Genomic DNA, 17,714 nt, shown 5'->3' with positions numbered 1-17,714 from the left:
TACCTCCCTTTGCAGCTATCTGCCGTCCAAACCAGTTCCGCTGTGGAACCAACCAGTGCATTCTGAAGAAGCAGCAGTGCGATTCCTTTTCGGACTGCAGCGATGACTCCGACGAGCTATTCTGTGGTGAGTTATGGGCCTTTGAGGACTGAGCATGGAGCCGTTGTGGGGATGATGTCATGAGTCTGAGATCACTCACTTGGATATTCTCTGTACTTAACACGATCTTGATTTCTTACTGCTCTGCCCTAAGTAAGAAAGAATGCAAAAATCTGAGATCAGATTGTTTGAAATGTCACTTACTGTAGAGGACACTACTCGACTCGTGACCTGTTGTGTATTTTTAAAGCACACAACCAACTTACAATGTGGTTAAAATCCTTTTAACCTGAACAGGCGACAACAATGCAGACATTCGATGGTCAGTGGAAGCATGTCATCTTTCAGAGGCTTCTTTTAAAATGAAGTCCTCCTTACTCAGCTCTTCATTCGTGCCATCTGGAAAGCAGTGTAAACAGAGGAGAGTCAGTTTTGTAAGATGAAGTGGTTCAATGCATTATGCATTTTTAACACGGCTGAGTTCCCTGCTTTCTCTCGTGCTTACTAACTTTTCAGTCTTCACTGTATGATTCTGTGCTCACTGTATCTCAATCTATTTTGGCAGAGTATAACTCCCCGCCAAGCGATCTTCAGGCTCACAGCAGCACCATCGGACCAGTCATTGGGATCATTCTCTCAGTCTTTGTTATGGGAGGCATGTACTTTGTGTGTCAGCGTGTGGTCTGTCGCCGCTATAAGGGCCCCAATGGAGCTTTTCCAGCTGAGTACATCAGCGGGACTCCCCATGTTCCCCTCAATTTCATCGCACCGGGAAGTTCACAGCATGGCACTTTTACTGGTAAGAACTTCGACTCGCCAGCTACAGGCACAACTTTTCCCTTTGTACTTATTCCCTTCTCTCTACTTTCTTATCCATTTCTTCAAACACTGGAGTCGTTAATTCTGTGAAATACTTGAAGTCAGATAACAAAGGGTCTGGCATTTGTCCTGCACATTTTTTTTTAACTGCTAAGGCATTGAAGGAGATGAATGTTGAAACATCTGTTACCAAGCCTGATAGGAAAACGTCTCAAAGCCTTTTCTTTTGCGCCAGGTTACAATTTACTCCATATGCTCTGCAATACCCAGTGCTAATTCTGGGTTCTGATAAATCAGTGAGGGAAAACGTTGCCTCAGATACTGTCTCATCTAGCTTTCAAAAGGCAACATGTTCTTTCTCAAAAGAAAATGCTACGTATGTTGTTTAAGATTTAGTTGGTCTGTAAATTACACTGGGGTCCTCCAATCATGAAGCACAGATTTTAAAGTACGTGATTCCAGGGTGACTCCTAAACTACATGTCTCAAATCCTCATACTTACACTCCACTGTTTTTTTGCACTGAACCCACAGTACTGCCAGTACTTGGGTTTTGCACACCTCTGCTGTCTGAAAGGTGCTGAAGATTACAGCTGTTACCCATGTTCCAAATTGTCTTCAATATATGTCGTTTATTATGTCATCATTATGCCTTCAGTATATTATCTGTTATGACAGATGTCATGTGAGGAAAACACGTTCAAGGCTTCTCGCGGACTTGAGGTTTACAGTTTCTACTCATAGGGCAAAGCTTGCAAAACACTGCTGAACTGGGGGCTGAGGAATGATCCCGGCCATACTGCTCACTCCTGGCCCCACTGCAGAACGGGCTGCAGTCACGAGGAGCTGTGTCCATCTGACTGGTGCTTTAAAGGTGCTCTGTTCCAGTTCGAGGCTCATGACTGGCGTGGTCACAGGGAGATCAGATGAGATTGTGGGTGCGCCCCAAGGGGCTGTCTCAGATTAATGTGGGTGTGCTTGACTGATGAACTGCCAACCCCAAAGGGCAAAGAACTGAAACTGGCTATGTTGTATATTTAAAACAATAGGATGCCAACCTTAGTGGGTGGCACCACTGAATGGAAGTGGTAACACATTGTACAGTAGATGCTTAAAGCCGGTGAGGTGGGACTATCTCAACTTCCAGGCGCTTTGCCTCTCTGCTGTAAACCCTCCACCCTCAGCGTGTGTGTAACGTCTGACATTGGCGTGTCCGTGTGTGACTGCCCACACAGGTATCTCCTGCGGGAAGTCCATGATGAGCTCCATGAGTCTGATGGGCAGCAGTGGCAGCGGGGCTCCGCTCTATGACAGGAACCACGTGACAGGGGCGTCCTCCAGCAGCTCAGCCAGCACGAAAGGGACTTTCTACCCTCAGGTACCTCACAGCTTTCTACAGCGCAACACAGGGGCGTGAAGAGAAGTGCTGTTCTGGCAATCGGGAGAATCAGGGGCCCGGGTTCATACTTTAAGTTGTGCACTTAAATAATTGTGTGTTCATGAAAAGTTAAGACATAAAAGAAAGCATCTTAAAGGCAGTGCATCTTTACTGTTTGGGGTTATGTTTTGACTTTGCAAATGTCCATTATTTGTGCATTAGAAAAAGAAAATGGTGCACTCTAATTCATGCAGGTAAATTATACCAGCAGTGTTTTGTCACTCCTTTGAGGGATTTCTCAAAGGAAAAATTCAGTTGCTTGCGTCTATGAAGCTACTCATTTATAATCAAGTTAATTGTACATCCATTTGCATCTGTTGAAGAGTAGGCTGATTTGTTTTGAAGATTTATAGTCCCTTATAAATTTATGAAGCAGGTATGTTGCCAAATTGGAACTGGGAGCGTTTTATATTTCTAAAATTTCTGTTTGGATAAAGCCAAGACTAGTGTTGGGGCACGTGGTTATCCAATAAGTCAACACCTCTTTAGTTTTTCAATAAATTATAACTTAGAAACAAAATCTCTGCTGGAAACGGAAAGCTTACTTTTATCTTTTGATCTGAGAAGACTGTCCTTTTGGACTTAACATTTAAACATAAGGAAATCAGACTGTGCAGAGGAAACTGCAATTTCTGTGGTATCCTAAAAACATTTCAGATTACAGTTTTGAAACACAGCAACAAATTAAGCAGGCATGTGAGTTCTCCTCTACATTAAAGGAACACTTAGATGATTTTCCGAAAATACCAGATTAAGAGATTCACTTGCCTTAGTGACGTAATAAACTAAAATGACAACTTTTTAAGCCAGTTTTCCTATTTATGAGCGAAGTGTTGCCGCAAGGTATGTGTAACACTGCAATATTTTGTGTTTTTGTTAAACAAAAACTGCAAAGTTTTCTACACATGTCTATATGCATAATATAATCAAAAAGAAGAAAAGCTTCTGATTTTATTTTAAAAAGTGCAACCACTCTGGACCCAGTGTTGACTGTTTAAGCAGAGAGAAGTTGGGAATTAGAACCAGCTCCCATTCTTGACTCAGCGTTTCCTGTTCACTTTTTGAGATTTTGGTGATGTACAGTATCTTGCAGTGTACAGATGTATACACATCTGCATACCGCAGACCACAAGCTTTTATCCCCTGCCAACCCACAGATATAAACGCCTTTTCTTGTCTGTTGGTTTGATTCCTTAGATTTTGAATCCACCTCCATCACCAGCTACTGACCGCTCTCTGTACAACACAGAAATATTTTACTCCTCCAACAGCCCCTCCACAACAAGGTCTTACAGGTACGTAAGAACCATCAATTTCCATCCTTCTCTTTTCTGACCTATGCTTCCAATTCAGGGCCGTGGAGTAGCCAGGGCCTATCCTGGAAAGCAACGGGCGCAAGGCAGGGTCCGTCCTGGATGGGCTGCCATTCCATCGCAGGCCATCGTCCTTATTTATTGAATTATTATAAGTCGCATGCCATAGTTTTATACAGAGCAGCTTAAAGAGATTATGAAAGTGTACTTTATCGGTCTTTCAACTTTGGAAGTGCCAATCGATTTTTTAAAATACTCGGCTTTCAGCCAGCAGCTACCTCTCCTGCCCAGGAGAGTGGGCGACACGCTGCCGTCTTCCTCTACCGTTCCTGTTCTGTTGGTCACCTGACACACTGCCCCACAGCACCTGACAGGAGAGTTTGTGCTGACTGGAGGGGTCCGCAGCTCTCTCACTGATGTCACTGCAGGCCTGCAGGTTCCTGGCAAGCCACCGTTTGCCAGAAAGCTGAAAGGGCCCAGCCTGCCCTCTTAGCCAGAGGCTGGCTAATATTAACCCTACCTTGGCGATGCTCTCCCAGGTGTGCTTCTCCGTTTGGCAGCTGATTAGTGACGTGACCCAGTAGCCTGCACTCTGGGAAGCGGCTTGAGCCACTCAGGAGCGCCAGTTTCAGCTCGACTGTGTCCATACTCGTGTCCTCGGGCTTTGATTCCTTCTTGTTGGCTTGACTTGTTCTCAGGCCCTATCTTCTGCGAGGCATTGCCCCTCCCACCACTCCCTGCAGCACGGACGTGTGCGACAGTGACTACACCACCAGCCGCTGGAAGACCAACAAATACTACATCGACCTGAACTCGGACTCCGACCCCTACCCTCCCCCCCCCACGCCCCGGAGCCAGTACCTGTCAGCGGAGGAGAGCTGCCCCCCCTCGCCCTCCACCGAGAGGAGCTACTTCCACCTGTGCCCGCCCCCTCCTTCACCCTGCACTGACTCCTCGTGACCCTGGGCACAGCCCCCGCTGCACACCTGTAAATAATTTTAAATATGAACAAATCAGATAATTATATTTTAGTAATTTTCACTAATGGTTGTTTGTTTGGGAACGTTCGGGGTTTAATTTGGAGGGGAGGGGGGGAGTTGATAAGTGTGTGTACAGTACTTCTAAAGTGAAGTCTGTCAAGCCATGTGAAATCTTTGCACAGCAGAAGTGTATTTATAACTTTTTTTTAAATTGTTTCTGTTTCTTCACAACATCCCCAGCTGTCCCCCAAGGGCGTGGCACAAGCCACCATTGCACTTGGCTGAGTGTGTTGCCCATGTGAGAGAGAGTCCTTTTTTTTGTTTTTTTTGTACGTTATTTTTCTTAAATAAGGAAAGAAAATGCCAGCATTCTTTCCCATCACTTGGACAACACTAAAGCTTCTACACATCTTTTACGTGTAAATAGAAAACTTTCAATAATGTGTTTAATATTTCAATACAGTGGCCATGACTCTTTACAGGCTGAAATTTGTATCTTATTTTGCACACATACTGTAATCCCACAATAAGATCCAAGTAACTTTTATCCTCCAACAGGCTAAAGTGTTTTACTCTGGCAAAACAGTCTCTGGAATCTACCATCTTCCTTCGCACAGTGACAAAGTACCTCTGAAAGATATTTATAGCATGGCTCCAAGGTTTCTGATTTTGACATTGCAAGTTACAGAAGGTACTACTACTAGACAGGGCCAGTAGGTGGATACGTCTGGTTTTATTTTGGACATTAAATGCCCATTTACATGTAAGTAGCTCTTGCACCTGTGTATTAGGTGTAAAGGTATGTTTAACCATAGAGCATACTGTATACCTCATTTTGAAGCTAGGAAAATTGCAAGGTCTCTTGAATATTTTAGTTTATTCTTTTTTATATGTTTTTTTAAATGGTAGAGGATTTTAGGGAGCATTTTGCAGACATATGTATTGGGTCCCTGTACCTGAAAAAAAAGCGTTTTTACAAGTTTATTAAGGGTCACAAAAGGAAATCAAGAGATAACACATCTAGGACTCAGCATAAGAAGCATGATAAGGTGTCTGTCTGGAACAAGCTGCCCGGCAGTGTTATTGAAACCCAAACCTTGTGTTGGTTATTTAAATTAACAGCAGGATGAGACCCTTGAATGAATTGGATACTCTGTAATCAAGTGAATAAAATGGACCCAGTGCTTGCAACGATGGTAAAAATCTTGTTGGAAAACTATCATAATCTCATGTTCTTATATCCTATCTCTATCTCTCTGTAAACCCTCTAAGACTCATGCATAAGCATCAACAACAGGGAACTTTGTGCAAGAGAACACCGTTCTATACTGTATCTGCTAAGGTTGCGTGTGTTAGGAATGATATTTACAAAACTATTCAGAAATGTTTATAAGACCTTTCAACTACAGTTATTCATCATCTTATATGTTTGTTAAACACCTATCCTAGCAAGAGGGAGTTCCATTTTATTAAGTTCATTTAGGGTACAGGGTGCTAATACTATTGTCTGTGGTTGCATATAGTCGACAACTCACTTCATGGAGCCACTGTATGTGGCTGTGCTGTTCGGCAGTTTGTGGATAATCACTACCTTTAGAGAGGCTAAGAGATACTGAATGTGACTTCTCAAACTCCTGCACTTCAAAGTTAAAAGTAGTTGCTTGGACAGGTGGACGTTTCACTCCAAAGCAGAAGTTCTGACCAAGGTAAGATCGCCGTTTCATTCCAAAAGTGCACCGCGTGTTTGCGGGTTATTCTGAAGAGTAATATCTCTGCCGGTCAGTCGCTGCTCTGATGACATTTACTGGGGGTTTTGGTGTAGCAGGGTTCATAAGAGGGCCATCATCATTTCAGCCGTACACTGCATTGTAATTATTTGCTGTAAAAACCTGAATAATTGTGAACCATGAGCCTTGATTATGCATAGACGTTTTTTTTAACAGTTGCCACAGTTTTATGTGGTTGTCATTTGAAGTTCAAGGTCACCCCAGGGACTGAGTGCTTGAAAGGGGCTCTCCCTGTCATTGTGCATTCTCGCTGGGGACATGTGGCGAGCATCTTCACTCTGCACATACCAAAACCATTTCAAACAGAAGTATTGTAAATATGTATTATTACATTTTAATTACAAAGTTATTTTTAATTATTTTGTGTGAATATGATCTAGGCCATTCTCATGCTTCTCGGTGAACTATTTTGAAGTCCCTAAGCATTTTATTCATTCTGCTCAGTTACCAAAACAGTATGTTTGCTGCTAATGTACATATAAAAAGATCCGTTGAAAAAAAGTCAAAACTCACTTTTATCAGTACAGATTTTATAACAGTAAATATTATACAAATGTTAAGAAAAAATCATAAAGTTTAATAAGTTATTAGCCTTCCATAGCACATTGCATTATAAGCATTATTTTATGTGTGTACTGCATTTTATATATGTATATTATAAAAAAGTTCTAATTTTAAAGTGATGTTTATGGAATATTCAACACATTACCTTTGCTTTCATGGTCTGGCTTTAAATTTTGAGAAAGCACACAGCATTACGTTTAAAACTATTTGAATTGATAAAAATAATGTGAGGTATGCTGAACACCACATCTGATTTTTAATCCTAAGAAATGTGTGTTGTTTGTCCTCATCCTTGATCATTTGGGAAAAGATGGTTCTGTTGTCACCATTGTAATTTATGCATGTGGGTCCTGTATTTAGAGATCCTTGGTTTTCCGTCCGCAATAAGTTTGGGGCAAAAAAACTAAATATTATTTAGATTTTCTAAAGAAAAATCACTCAGACCTTGTCCCACAGTTTTGCATTCTGTTTTCCTCTTATACCTGCAAATTAAACCTAAGCAGGAGCATATCTAGAAGTGTTTCTTTTCTTTAACTGAAATGTACTTTATGGCATTTTAGCTCTTCTTTCATATGACTCGCATAGTGTATTCCTGTTTTAGAATAACTGGTGTCATGAAGTGTGCTGTTCCAGAGAAAACAATCCTCTTAATGTTGCAGTTTTTGAAAGTTCAGTTTGGCTGAACAAATTTTTTGAATGCTGAAAAGGAATATATGGCTTTTTATCTGTCAACCAGAAAGAAACAAATCCCAGTTTCGGCACATAATTGTACAATAGGATTCCTAGTTATGAAGTACAGATAGAATCTGTGTTGATCTATCATTGAAAAGGGAATTCTGGATAGGAATTCTCAGGTAGCAGAGTTTTGTATGTATCTCTTTTGTTTGAAATTCCATTACTAAACTATTACCAAGCTGAAAGCTATACGGTGAAGCTTCGCCTGTGTTGTCTTGCATGGTTCATTTTGATGGGCTTCAGTTGAGAAGCAATAGAGGTGACAAAAGAAAAAAAAAGTAACTATTATATTGTGTGGAAAGGATTGTTAAACTGTATAGAAATTTCTTGTTGCTATTTTATTGTCAGGTCTTCATATTCTGCAAAAAATGTTTCCCTTTTGAAGAAGAAAAGAGTTTGCATTGAACCCTGTAGGTATGGGAATGAGAGAGGTCTTTTAATGGTTTAGATGTTTTTACGTTAGCTTATGTAACTTTGTTCTTAGTAAGGCCATGTGCTTAAAACATGTTTTGGCTCTTCAGTTTGGGAATCATACAAATACACTTTTCTCTTGCCTGCCTTTAAACGTGTTGGCTGTATTGGACCGGTTTATTATTTCATTTGTGTTACTGTCAACTTCATGTATTTGTGATGTGATCATAAAAGAACAAGTTCTTGAATGCTTTACTGGAATCCAAAAAATCTACACATGGATGGTGACTATTAATTGCAGTAGCAATTTTACAATGCGGTGGGTTACAATATGTAGCCAGATCTGTTTTTAATGCACAGAGACAGAAAGTGGAAATTAAATTATGGTTTTAATTAAAAGAGAAAGATCTCATGTGAATCTAATAATTCTATATAGTTTGTGTGATTACTTTATTCATTTTATCCATTTAAAATGTTTTCTAAAAATTCTAATTAAAACTGTTCAATGTCTGAATCATACCAATGATACTGTACAGAAATGCATGGCATGTTATCAGTGTTTTTAATACAGTGTGGTTGAGCCTTGAAATCAATATGTGTTTGGCAAACTCAAACAAACTCTGACTATTGCCAAATAAAGCACTTATTTTTAAACCTTTCTAAAAGCTACATGCACATGATGGCTGTATGATGATTATGTGTGGAAGCAGGCTATGTAATGTTTATAATACTGCTGGCCATGACACTGCAAAATGATAAAGAACATTTTGACATCCATTACATGGTGTACCCAAACAAATGCTCTTTGCAATACCTCTCACAAAAGCATATTCTAAATATCAGAATAACCTAAATTGCCAACTCAGAAGATGCATTTTTCTTCTTCGGGTATTACTTTTTATTTTGCCTTAAAATACCAGTAAAAATACAAATATTCTATATATCTATCAAGACTGGAATTATTTTGTTAACTGTTGAAATGTGTTTCTGTAAATGCCTGCAAAAGCAGCACAGGCAGCTTAAAACCCTCATTCAAAAATTCCATTTTTTTCTTTGACATTTGTAATTAATTTTTTAGACATGCAAGTGTGCCAGTAAGTTACACACCAAACAGTCAACAGTTTGTAATCAAACAAGATACAAAACACATACTGTAGCTCTGTCCATCCTGATTCATAGTCAAAAAGGAAAGACAAACCCTCTCTTCATTAAGATAGTGGTATTTGGTGAATTAAAGAATTTAAAAAACACGAAACTGGGGTGTCTCCTTGTGAAAAAAACTATCAATGCTTCTTATTATTCCCAAATTCAATGGAACCTGGGTCTTCTAAAGACCTGTTTCATTATTTTTAAGTTACTGACACTTTGATATCATCATACATTTTTTCCATAGCATAAGTTTTTTGTATTTGTTTCTTTAATTCCTTAATTAAGGAAAAACATTTTTTTTTGCTCTTTTCCGTAACATGTATTTGATTGGGGAAAAAAGCAATACAAGTTTTAAATATAGTTCAATCAGATCTTTAAATTATGTACCATTTTTGTTAGCAGAACATAGCCTGAAACTGCATCCTCCATTTTAACAGTTATGTGTCTTGCTGTGAAGCAGATGGTGAAGCCATCATCAATCACTCTAAAATCTTCACCAGATATACCTCTCTCTGAAGCAACATTAGTAGATTTCATGTTATGACCAAGAGTTAGCTTGATTCTTGTATGATTTTTCTTTGCCTTGTATTTCATGTATAAAGCCTTGTAAATTAAAATCTTGCAACTTTTGTTAACTTTTGTATTATAGCAATTTTTATATAATAAAGGTTCTATTTTAAGGAATTGCACGCAACGTTTATAAAATGAATGCCTTTTTGATAGAAATTGAACTGTGGTTATAGCAGAAATAAAAGACTTTCATTCATAAATGCTTAAAATATATTCATTTAGGACAAGACAGAATTAAATTAAGAATTTTTGTTTACCACTTGTTTAGGTGCAAAATGAATAATTTTATTATTATGCTACGGAAAGTCCATGTGCTAAATAAATATTCTCCACAACACCGTTAATTTAACATTTTCAAAAAAACATCATGTGAAAGAAAAACAGGTAGGATTCGATTATCACAAAGAAGATAGGTTTCTCAAATTCAAGAAGTTAATATGAAAAACATGACCAAGTGATAATTAAAATGCTGTTAGAGACCTCTATTCTGAAAAGATATTCCTTTACGGCAATATATACTGACTAACTATTCTGCTGAAATACTCTCTTCATTACTAGTATTTCCCCTTTTTACCTCTTTCAGAAGATTTTCCTATATAAACAAAACTAGGTAATAGTAATGATTAAAAAACAATAGGCAGACATAAGTAACCTTTAAGTAAAATAAGCATGTTCTATTATCTTCTATTTAAAAATATTTAGTCATTTATTCTATACTTAGGTCACTGAGAAGAGGGAGAGATTTTGCTCTTAAAATGGGTGTTGTCATTGGCTAATTTCTCTAACATTATAAAGTATAGGCTCAATTTCATTTAATTACTTAGATTTTCTTAACATATTTAGGTGCAGAGTACTTTCACTCACTATTATGTATGTTAACCCCAACAGCAACCCACTATCATGTTTTGTTTTCCTCTCAAAATGGCTGTAAAAATTATGTGGGCCTCAGTTAGCAGTTGTTGATCTGATCTAAGTCATGCAAGCAGACACTCTTTATGATGATGGCAGTAACATCTGGATGGTTTATTGCTGCTTTGTTGCCATTTTCAGACTTCAATCATAGGCCAAAAATGAACCATCTCACATTCTTTCAGCCTCTTGTGATTGCAAACATTGCCATTTTTATTTTTCACTCAGCTGTGAACAATCCATCTTCTAAGGAATCTCCAAGGATCATACATTCTAGAGAAGACTTCAAACATAACCTTCCAGCATACATTTACTAAAAGTAGTCGATATCACATATCTATGGGCTAGGGGTTGCTATACTTCGTGTTCTGGAAAATATACCTATATAGTATAGTTTAAAGACATACTGGTAGGTATGTTGGCTTCTGGGAGAATTGGCCCTAGTGCAAGTGTGTGTGTGCCCTACGCCATCCCCTCCTAGGTGTATCTCACCTTGTGTCCATTGCTTGCCAGGATAGGCTCTGGCTCCCCCATGACCATGTATTGGATAAAGCAGTAAGAAATTGGGTGGATGGAACATTTATCATTGGCAGGTTTGGTCGCCAGGGGGTTCACTTTGAAAGTCACAGGCTAGTAGTGTGAGTGGCCCCTGCTGGATGCAGTACGAGCTTTATATTTGCAATGCATGCTTTACCCGAGGTTGTAGATAATGGTCTTGTGAATTTGTCTCCTATTCTTCTCCTAGAACCTAGGCAAGCATGTGTCTTTTCACTGCTCTCTGAGCCCTGGATATCTCACATCATCCACGCATTTTGTATTATCCTAGTCATGGCCTCCTGATAATCCCCCTCTCTGAACAGGCTTCATCACTCTGCTCTCCCCCCACTGACAGCTGGTGTGTGGTGAGAGGACTGGTGCATCATCCAGGTGGGGGCTACACATTGGTGGTGGAGGGGATCCCCATGACCTGTAAAGCACCTTGGGTGGAGGGCCCAGAAAACCGCTATAAAACAACAAGAATTATTTATTATTTATTTGTATTTATTTCTGTGACTGTTCTTTGCACCTTCTAATACATTTCTAATCCCTTGTGTCTCTTGACAACCAGTTCTCTGTTGACCATAATTTACATTTTAGAATTATTTTGCATTGTTTTAAAAGTTCTGATATGGGCAGACAGCATACACGATCCTATACTGCCCCCTCATGGACAATTTTCAGAAAACTCTTTATTCAATTGTTTTTTTTTTTATTCCTTGGCTGAAATCTTTATATTCTCTTCATTATTAAGTTTTTAGAACTACTATGCAGATTTCCATTACTTTGTCATGTTAAACCTTGATATTACACTGTCCACTTGTGTTCTTTTAAATAATGCCACGTTCTATATCCCCTTAAATAGAGCTTTTTACTACATAAGTACAATATATTCTGACCACAGCTTGATTTTACAGTGAACCTATTGGAAAATACTGTACTATGTTGCCACAATTGTGTGCTAACATATTGTTATCCAGACATGCACACTTTATTGACCATTCCAAAGTGTGGGGATATTGAATTCTTTGAGTGAAGTACTGCTCTCAAATATGAAATATGACTTCATGGTGTTTTAGTTACAAGTATAGAGTCCTAGTCACTACTCCACACCTTAACTCTACTGAAAAGGACATCATGTCTAACAAAATCACTAAATTAAAATAAATCCACATCCGCTGATTAACCTCTGAGGATAAATACACGTGGCATTAAACCTCTTTGTTAGTGCCAGCAATGTGCTTTCTTAAGTCCTAAATGATGTTACAAAGTGCAGTGCTAGTATGCACTAGACAGGTATGTGGTTGTACATAGACACCTAACCTGTTGCGTCACACGCACTGCAGCAGCTCAGAGCTGGAAATAAACAGGACAAGCTGAAACAGGCCCAGGAGAAACAGACACCCAGCTGCAGAAAAGAGACCCCCGGGGCTGCACTGAAGGACCCGAGCTGGAACAGAGGCTACTGCACGCGCTGGAGCTGTGCAGACAGAGTGGAATTTCCACTGCTCGTGCGCTGTCACGCTGGCACACGTTAACACACCCCAGCACGTGCCCAGGAGGACAGTGCATTTGCTTCCATTAAAGGTTTACTTCATGGGTTGAGTGCCAGCTCATCTGTGATGATCTCTGTTGAGCTGGAAAAAAACAATACAATTGAAATATAAGTATATATAAATAAAGATGATGGCTATGTTCTTACCACCACTTTCCCTGTTTTGAATTCTACACTTCAGCATATCTCTTGGCCTTTTTGACTGCCTCCTAACATTGCCTCATCTTGGAAGAGGATAATGGCAGATCACCATAATCTCCATAAAAGCTAGAGAATATTTAGCTATAAAGAAATGTTTAAACTTCGAAGCTGGCCTGTATGGTTAGGGACACAATATGACTTTAGAATTTATGTATGACCATACATAAACACATTTTACTCAGAAAGAGACCTTGTTTTTCTTCAGTTTTCTAGCCTGTTGTTCTTAACTCTTATTTATAAGGATTGAAACTCTCTCTGCTATAACATTTTAACTCTAAAATGTTTCTTGTGGAGTGTTGCACACATTACTTTTCACTTAAGCATGAGACTAGTGAAGAGAAGTTATTTTCTAATGGAATGTCAAGATATATCAATTTGATACAAAGCTGGATTGTTTACTAGGAGAAATTGCGAATTTATGGATTGTTACAAAGCTCTTTAGCAAGCCAAAGTAAAACTAAAGTGCATTCGATTATTGCATAAAGGAGACTTCTTACTGCAGACACAGAATAATACCACCAAATTCTTTAGGAGTGAAGACTTTTCAAGCATAGCAACGTGGAAACAGTGTTTTGTGTATTGGGAAACCCCTTGTGGTTCAAACAAAAGTATCATTCAGCACTTTGTTTTGTTTTTTTTCTGTAATCCTGGCCTGCTTCCCCCAGTGCACAGATGACACTATAACCCGCATTACCGCTGCGGCCCTCAGTACGTTTTTAATTGATACTGATACAACAGTATAAATTCTAGTGAGAGATTTCAATTGCAGTTTTCCCCCTGCACTCCTTAAATTGCTATGCTATATAAGTTTTAATTAGACTTGCATCAGCCCCAGGACTAAAGCCTACGTTACAGGAACAGCAGACCATTGTCAGCTCGCTTGCTTTTTTCACCTTGTGGAAATTGCGCGTTTGTTTTCATCATATGGTACAAGACAGAGATGGAAATCAGAAATCAGATCCGTGTTATCCACAGCATAATCTATTTACAATATGGTGTTGTGGCTTTATAGACAACCATCTCTGGATTCAACTCAAAGACAAAAAATAAATCTACTGTAAAAAAGAATATACTGTATTTAATAGTTGTATGTTGATAGTGTGTGAAATGGTTAGGGTGATAACTAAATGAATAGACTGTTCCTGCAGGTGTGCAATAATCAAGAATACTTATTTAAATATAATGATGCATTGTACTTGTAGCTGAATCCCATAGGGAAACGTCAGGGTCTCTCTCCTCTACAGGCCTGAGTTATTGTGAAAATGACAGGCTTGATTTTAACCAGCTGTTACATAGGTAAGTAGGGAAGGTTTGGATTTCATCTGGATAAGAATTCACTACTCAGAATTCCCAGGGGACCCAGAAGATTTCATACTTAGTGCTTGCCATAAAACCGCATTGCAATATATATATTTAAACCAGATGCTTACTTTAAAAATGAGACTAATTTTCAAACATATATTTTTTGCTTAGTCTAATGTATTATTTTAATTAAAATGTGCATATTGGAATAGATTACTAAAAAAATATCATAACACTTAGAGAGTGTTTTGTTACATTGTGACCTGAAAATGATAGCAATGTAATGAAACCATGCTGTAGTTTTCATCTGCGATGTCCTCTGACATGCTGTTTTTTTGGAATCCATAGAAGAAATGATTTGAGCAGCTGAAGCTGTATTTAAGGCAGTTTAATATCTTCCTTGTCTGAGGGGGATACACACACACAAAGGCCTTAGAGGACTGCAAATACAGTACAGCACAAGACAGCTGGGTTGGATTTAATCAGTGTTTACAACACTACAATGCATGTATACAAGGCTTCTAACGATTAACACAGCTGCGATTGGCACACAAATCTTAGCAACGGTTTTGTAATCCGCCAGTTTCTGATCCGCATATAATCTAAGGGTCAGATGCCAGTTCTTGTTTTTTACGCTGCTCTGAACATACTGTAGTATTCCTGCCCTGCCTTATGGTGTGCACAGTATACAGTGTTCTACGGCAACACTGAGGTACACCACACTGTAGCTGACCCCATTTCAACAACTGAGGGATGTAAGAAGACAGGGATATCCAGGCACACCTGGGAAACAACTGGCAGAGCACACGCACATAAGACACAAGTAAGGTGTGATTATTCTCTCCTTTCTTCAGTGTTATATGGTTTATTCTTCAGTGCTCTTGCTCATACTGTTGTGTATGTGGCTTTGTCCAGCGTTGCAGTGTAATCAAGTAAACAAGCTGTTAAGGAGCCCTGCTCATTTTCTTTACCCAGAGAACCGTACCATTGCAACAGGACACCAAAAAAATCACAGGCGCAGAATGTAAATCTAAGCGACGCACATCTGTGCACCTGTAGTTAGTGCCAACACACACAAAGCAAGTGCAACAGTGCTGAGAGATCAGCAAACGGAATTGCTTTTCAGCTCCAGGGAGATCCTGGAATGCCCTTGTGCAATAGGACTGTGGAACATCGCTGTCTAATGGCTTCATCTCTCGGTCTGTGACCACTACACTTCCCCCTTCCTTTAGGTCCAGCACCCTTTTCCGACTTCACTTTTCATGAAGGCAGCAGTCACATGTGTCCAGGTGACATGGCAGCTGTCAGCTCTGTCTGATCAGTCCTGTTTATCACAGCCCGTGTGCTGCAAGCCCTCCCTCGCATGTGTGAGGCTTTATTTGTCCGTGGAAACTGCTCACATTATCAGGCCACACTGCTGTCAGCCAGAGCTGCCCCCTCCTGAGGCCAAGGGGTGGAGACTCGCTCCAATCCTCATATCTGGGGACAGGATACTGCACGCAGCAGGTGTACGAGCCTTGGCTGCTCACACACACAGAGCCACCCGCGACACTTGCAACAGACGTGAAAGCACTGTTCACCAGAGAGCAAACTGAAGATTTCACTTACTCCTTTCTTGCCTGCAGCCTGCATGTGCCAAGGCATTGTTTTTTTTTCCATATAGGATTAAGTCTACTTAGTGACAGAGCAAGAAGGATTGAAGACATGAAGGGATGTCTATGAGAAAAGATATCTCTATATGTTCTTAACATGTATTAAAGAGTTATGATAATATTACAAGAAATATATTTGAACATAGAAACACCTTTGTCATCTGTGGCAATGCTTTGTAGTTAATGTTTAATTTTCCCTAATGCCCTAATGCATGCTGATCATATATTTAACATATACTACTGTGTGCCAGGGCTCCTGAACCCTGATTCTGGAGGACCAGTGTGTCTACAGGCTTTCAGTCCACTAGGGCTCTTAAACACAAAACCTGAGTCAACTCAATATTGGCTTTAATGGGCCAGTTTAAAAGCTTCTGTCAGCTCTTCGGGCACAGCTTCTTCCAAGAGACTTGAAACACCTCCTGACACACCAGCCTTCTGGGACAAGAACTGGTAAACCCTGCTTGCATATTACAGTAATGCTTCTTCTTCTGAGTCCACATAACAGGGACCTCCAGGCCCGGTCCTGAAACAACCAGCTTCATCGCCTCTTTTAAAGGAACACCTGTAAGCTATCGATAAATTCAGCAACTGACATGTTCTATTAAATAAATTGTAATCCTTTGGCGCTGAACATTTGTAACAAATTACTTTGATTGCAAAATGTACTACCACTGATTGCAGTTCAATATGTCCCAGTCTTCAGGACCTGATAGTCACCAAGTATGGCAATAAAGCCAGAGCCATTGAGGTTCAGTCTGAAAATATAAAAATGTTCAGTCTTGAGACTGTGTAACTGCATCTTTATTGAAGTTGCCTCATCAGAGGTATAATAAAGTAGAGCTCAACAAGATACATACCCTGATAATTGCCTAGGAAAGGTTCTCTTTCTCCTTTATGGTGGTCATTGTGTGTTTCGGTGCAATTTGAAGGAAAAAACTTTGCCCTTAGGAGTTAACTGCATAAAATGTTTATTCAGCACCTAACAACTATGGAGCTGGTGGCCTTTAAAATGTTTTACCACAACAGTGGTTCGAGCAATTGCCTTTCTGTTTTCTGTTAGCGTTTTTGGTTTCCTAGATTCTAAAGATTAAACCTGAAAGATACAGTTTAGGAGACAGCAGGACAAAAGTGTTTGTATATACAGTATACAGTACACAGAAAAGTCAGTTCCCCAAGGGAGTCTGAATCTTAATAGTATTGGAGTGTTTTTGTCTTTTGCATATATACATGCAAAATTGTCTTAAACCTCTACTTGACAGATTTATCTGGTATTCTTCTTTAAAGACATTAGACTGCGTTAAATCACAATTTAAGTATTTTTTTTTCCATCAGAACTTCGCAGGCTTCATGAGAATTCCGCATCCTTTTTTTTATTATTTCCCAGTTGCGCTCATTATGGTACATTATGTTAATAGTTTCACTTAATCTTGTGTGTGGCTAGTTACTCACTATACCAAATAACCCCCTGAAGACCCAGCGAGTGCCGACCCATCTAGCTGACTTGACTTTAAACCAGCTTCGCTCGCACTCGGAGACACAGGCCCGTATCAGTTAAAAAAAAAAACAACAAAACCCGCTATTCCGTTCACGCCATTGGCGAGCGGGCTCGCCGGTACTCGTCATCCCGAGGTGGTGATTGGACGCAGCACATGTCAATCATAGCGACGTCATATTGTTGCTAAGGCGTTGAAAAC

The 17,714-nt window shown here is 39.6% G+C and overlaps 1 protein-coding gene across 1 annotated transcript in view; it reads left to right on the top strand.

Annotated features, from left to right (window-relative positions):
* lrp5 (low density lipoprotein receptor-related protein 5) overlaps positions 1-8,571 on the top strand; it is a 72,036-nt gene extending 63,465 nt beyond the window's left edge. The window contains exons 19-23 of the mRNA XM_088935039.1: positions 16-126; positions 665-898; positions 2,153-2,295; positions 3,553-3,650; positions 4,367-8,571. Of these exons, the coding sequence (XP_088791165.1) occupies positions 16-126; positions 665-898; positions 2,153-2,295; positions 3,553-3,650; positions 4,367-4,628 (848 nt within the window). The 3' untranslated portion in view covers positions 4,629-8,571. The remainder of the gene's footprint in view (positions 1-15; positions 127-664; positions 899-2,152; positions 2,296-3,552; positions 3,651-4,366) is intronic.
* Positions 8,572-17,714: the final 9,143 nt, after the last annotated feature.

This window comes from Atractosteus spatula, chromosome 16, assembly GCF_055471065.1.
Source record: "Atractosteus spatula isolate fAtrSpa1 chromosome 16, fAtrSpa1.hap1, whole genome shotgun sequence".
NCBI lineage: Eukaryota > Metazoa > Chordata > Actinopteri > Semionotiformes > Lepisosteidae > Atractosteus > Atractosteus spatula.
Note: the sequence above shows the minus strand (reverse complement) of the source record. Positions and strands in the feature narration are given on the sequence as shown.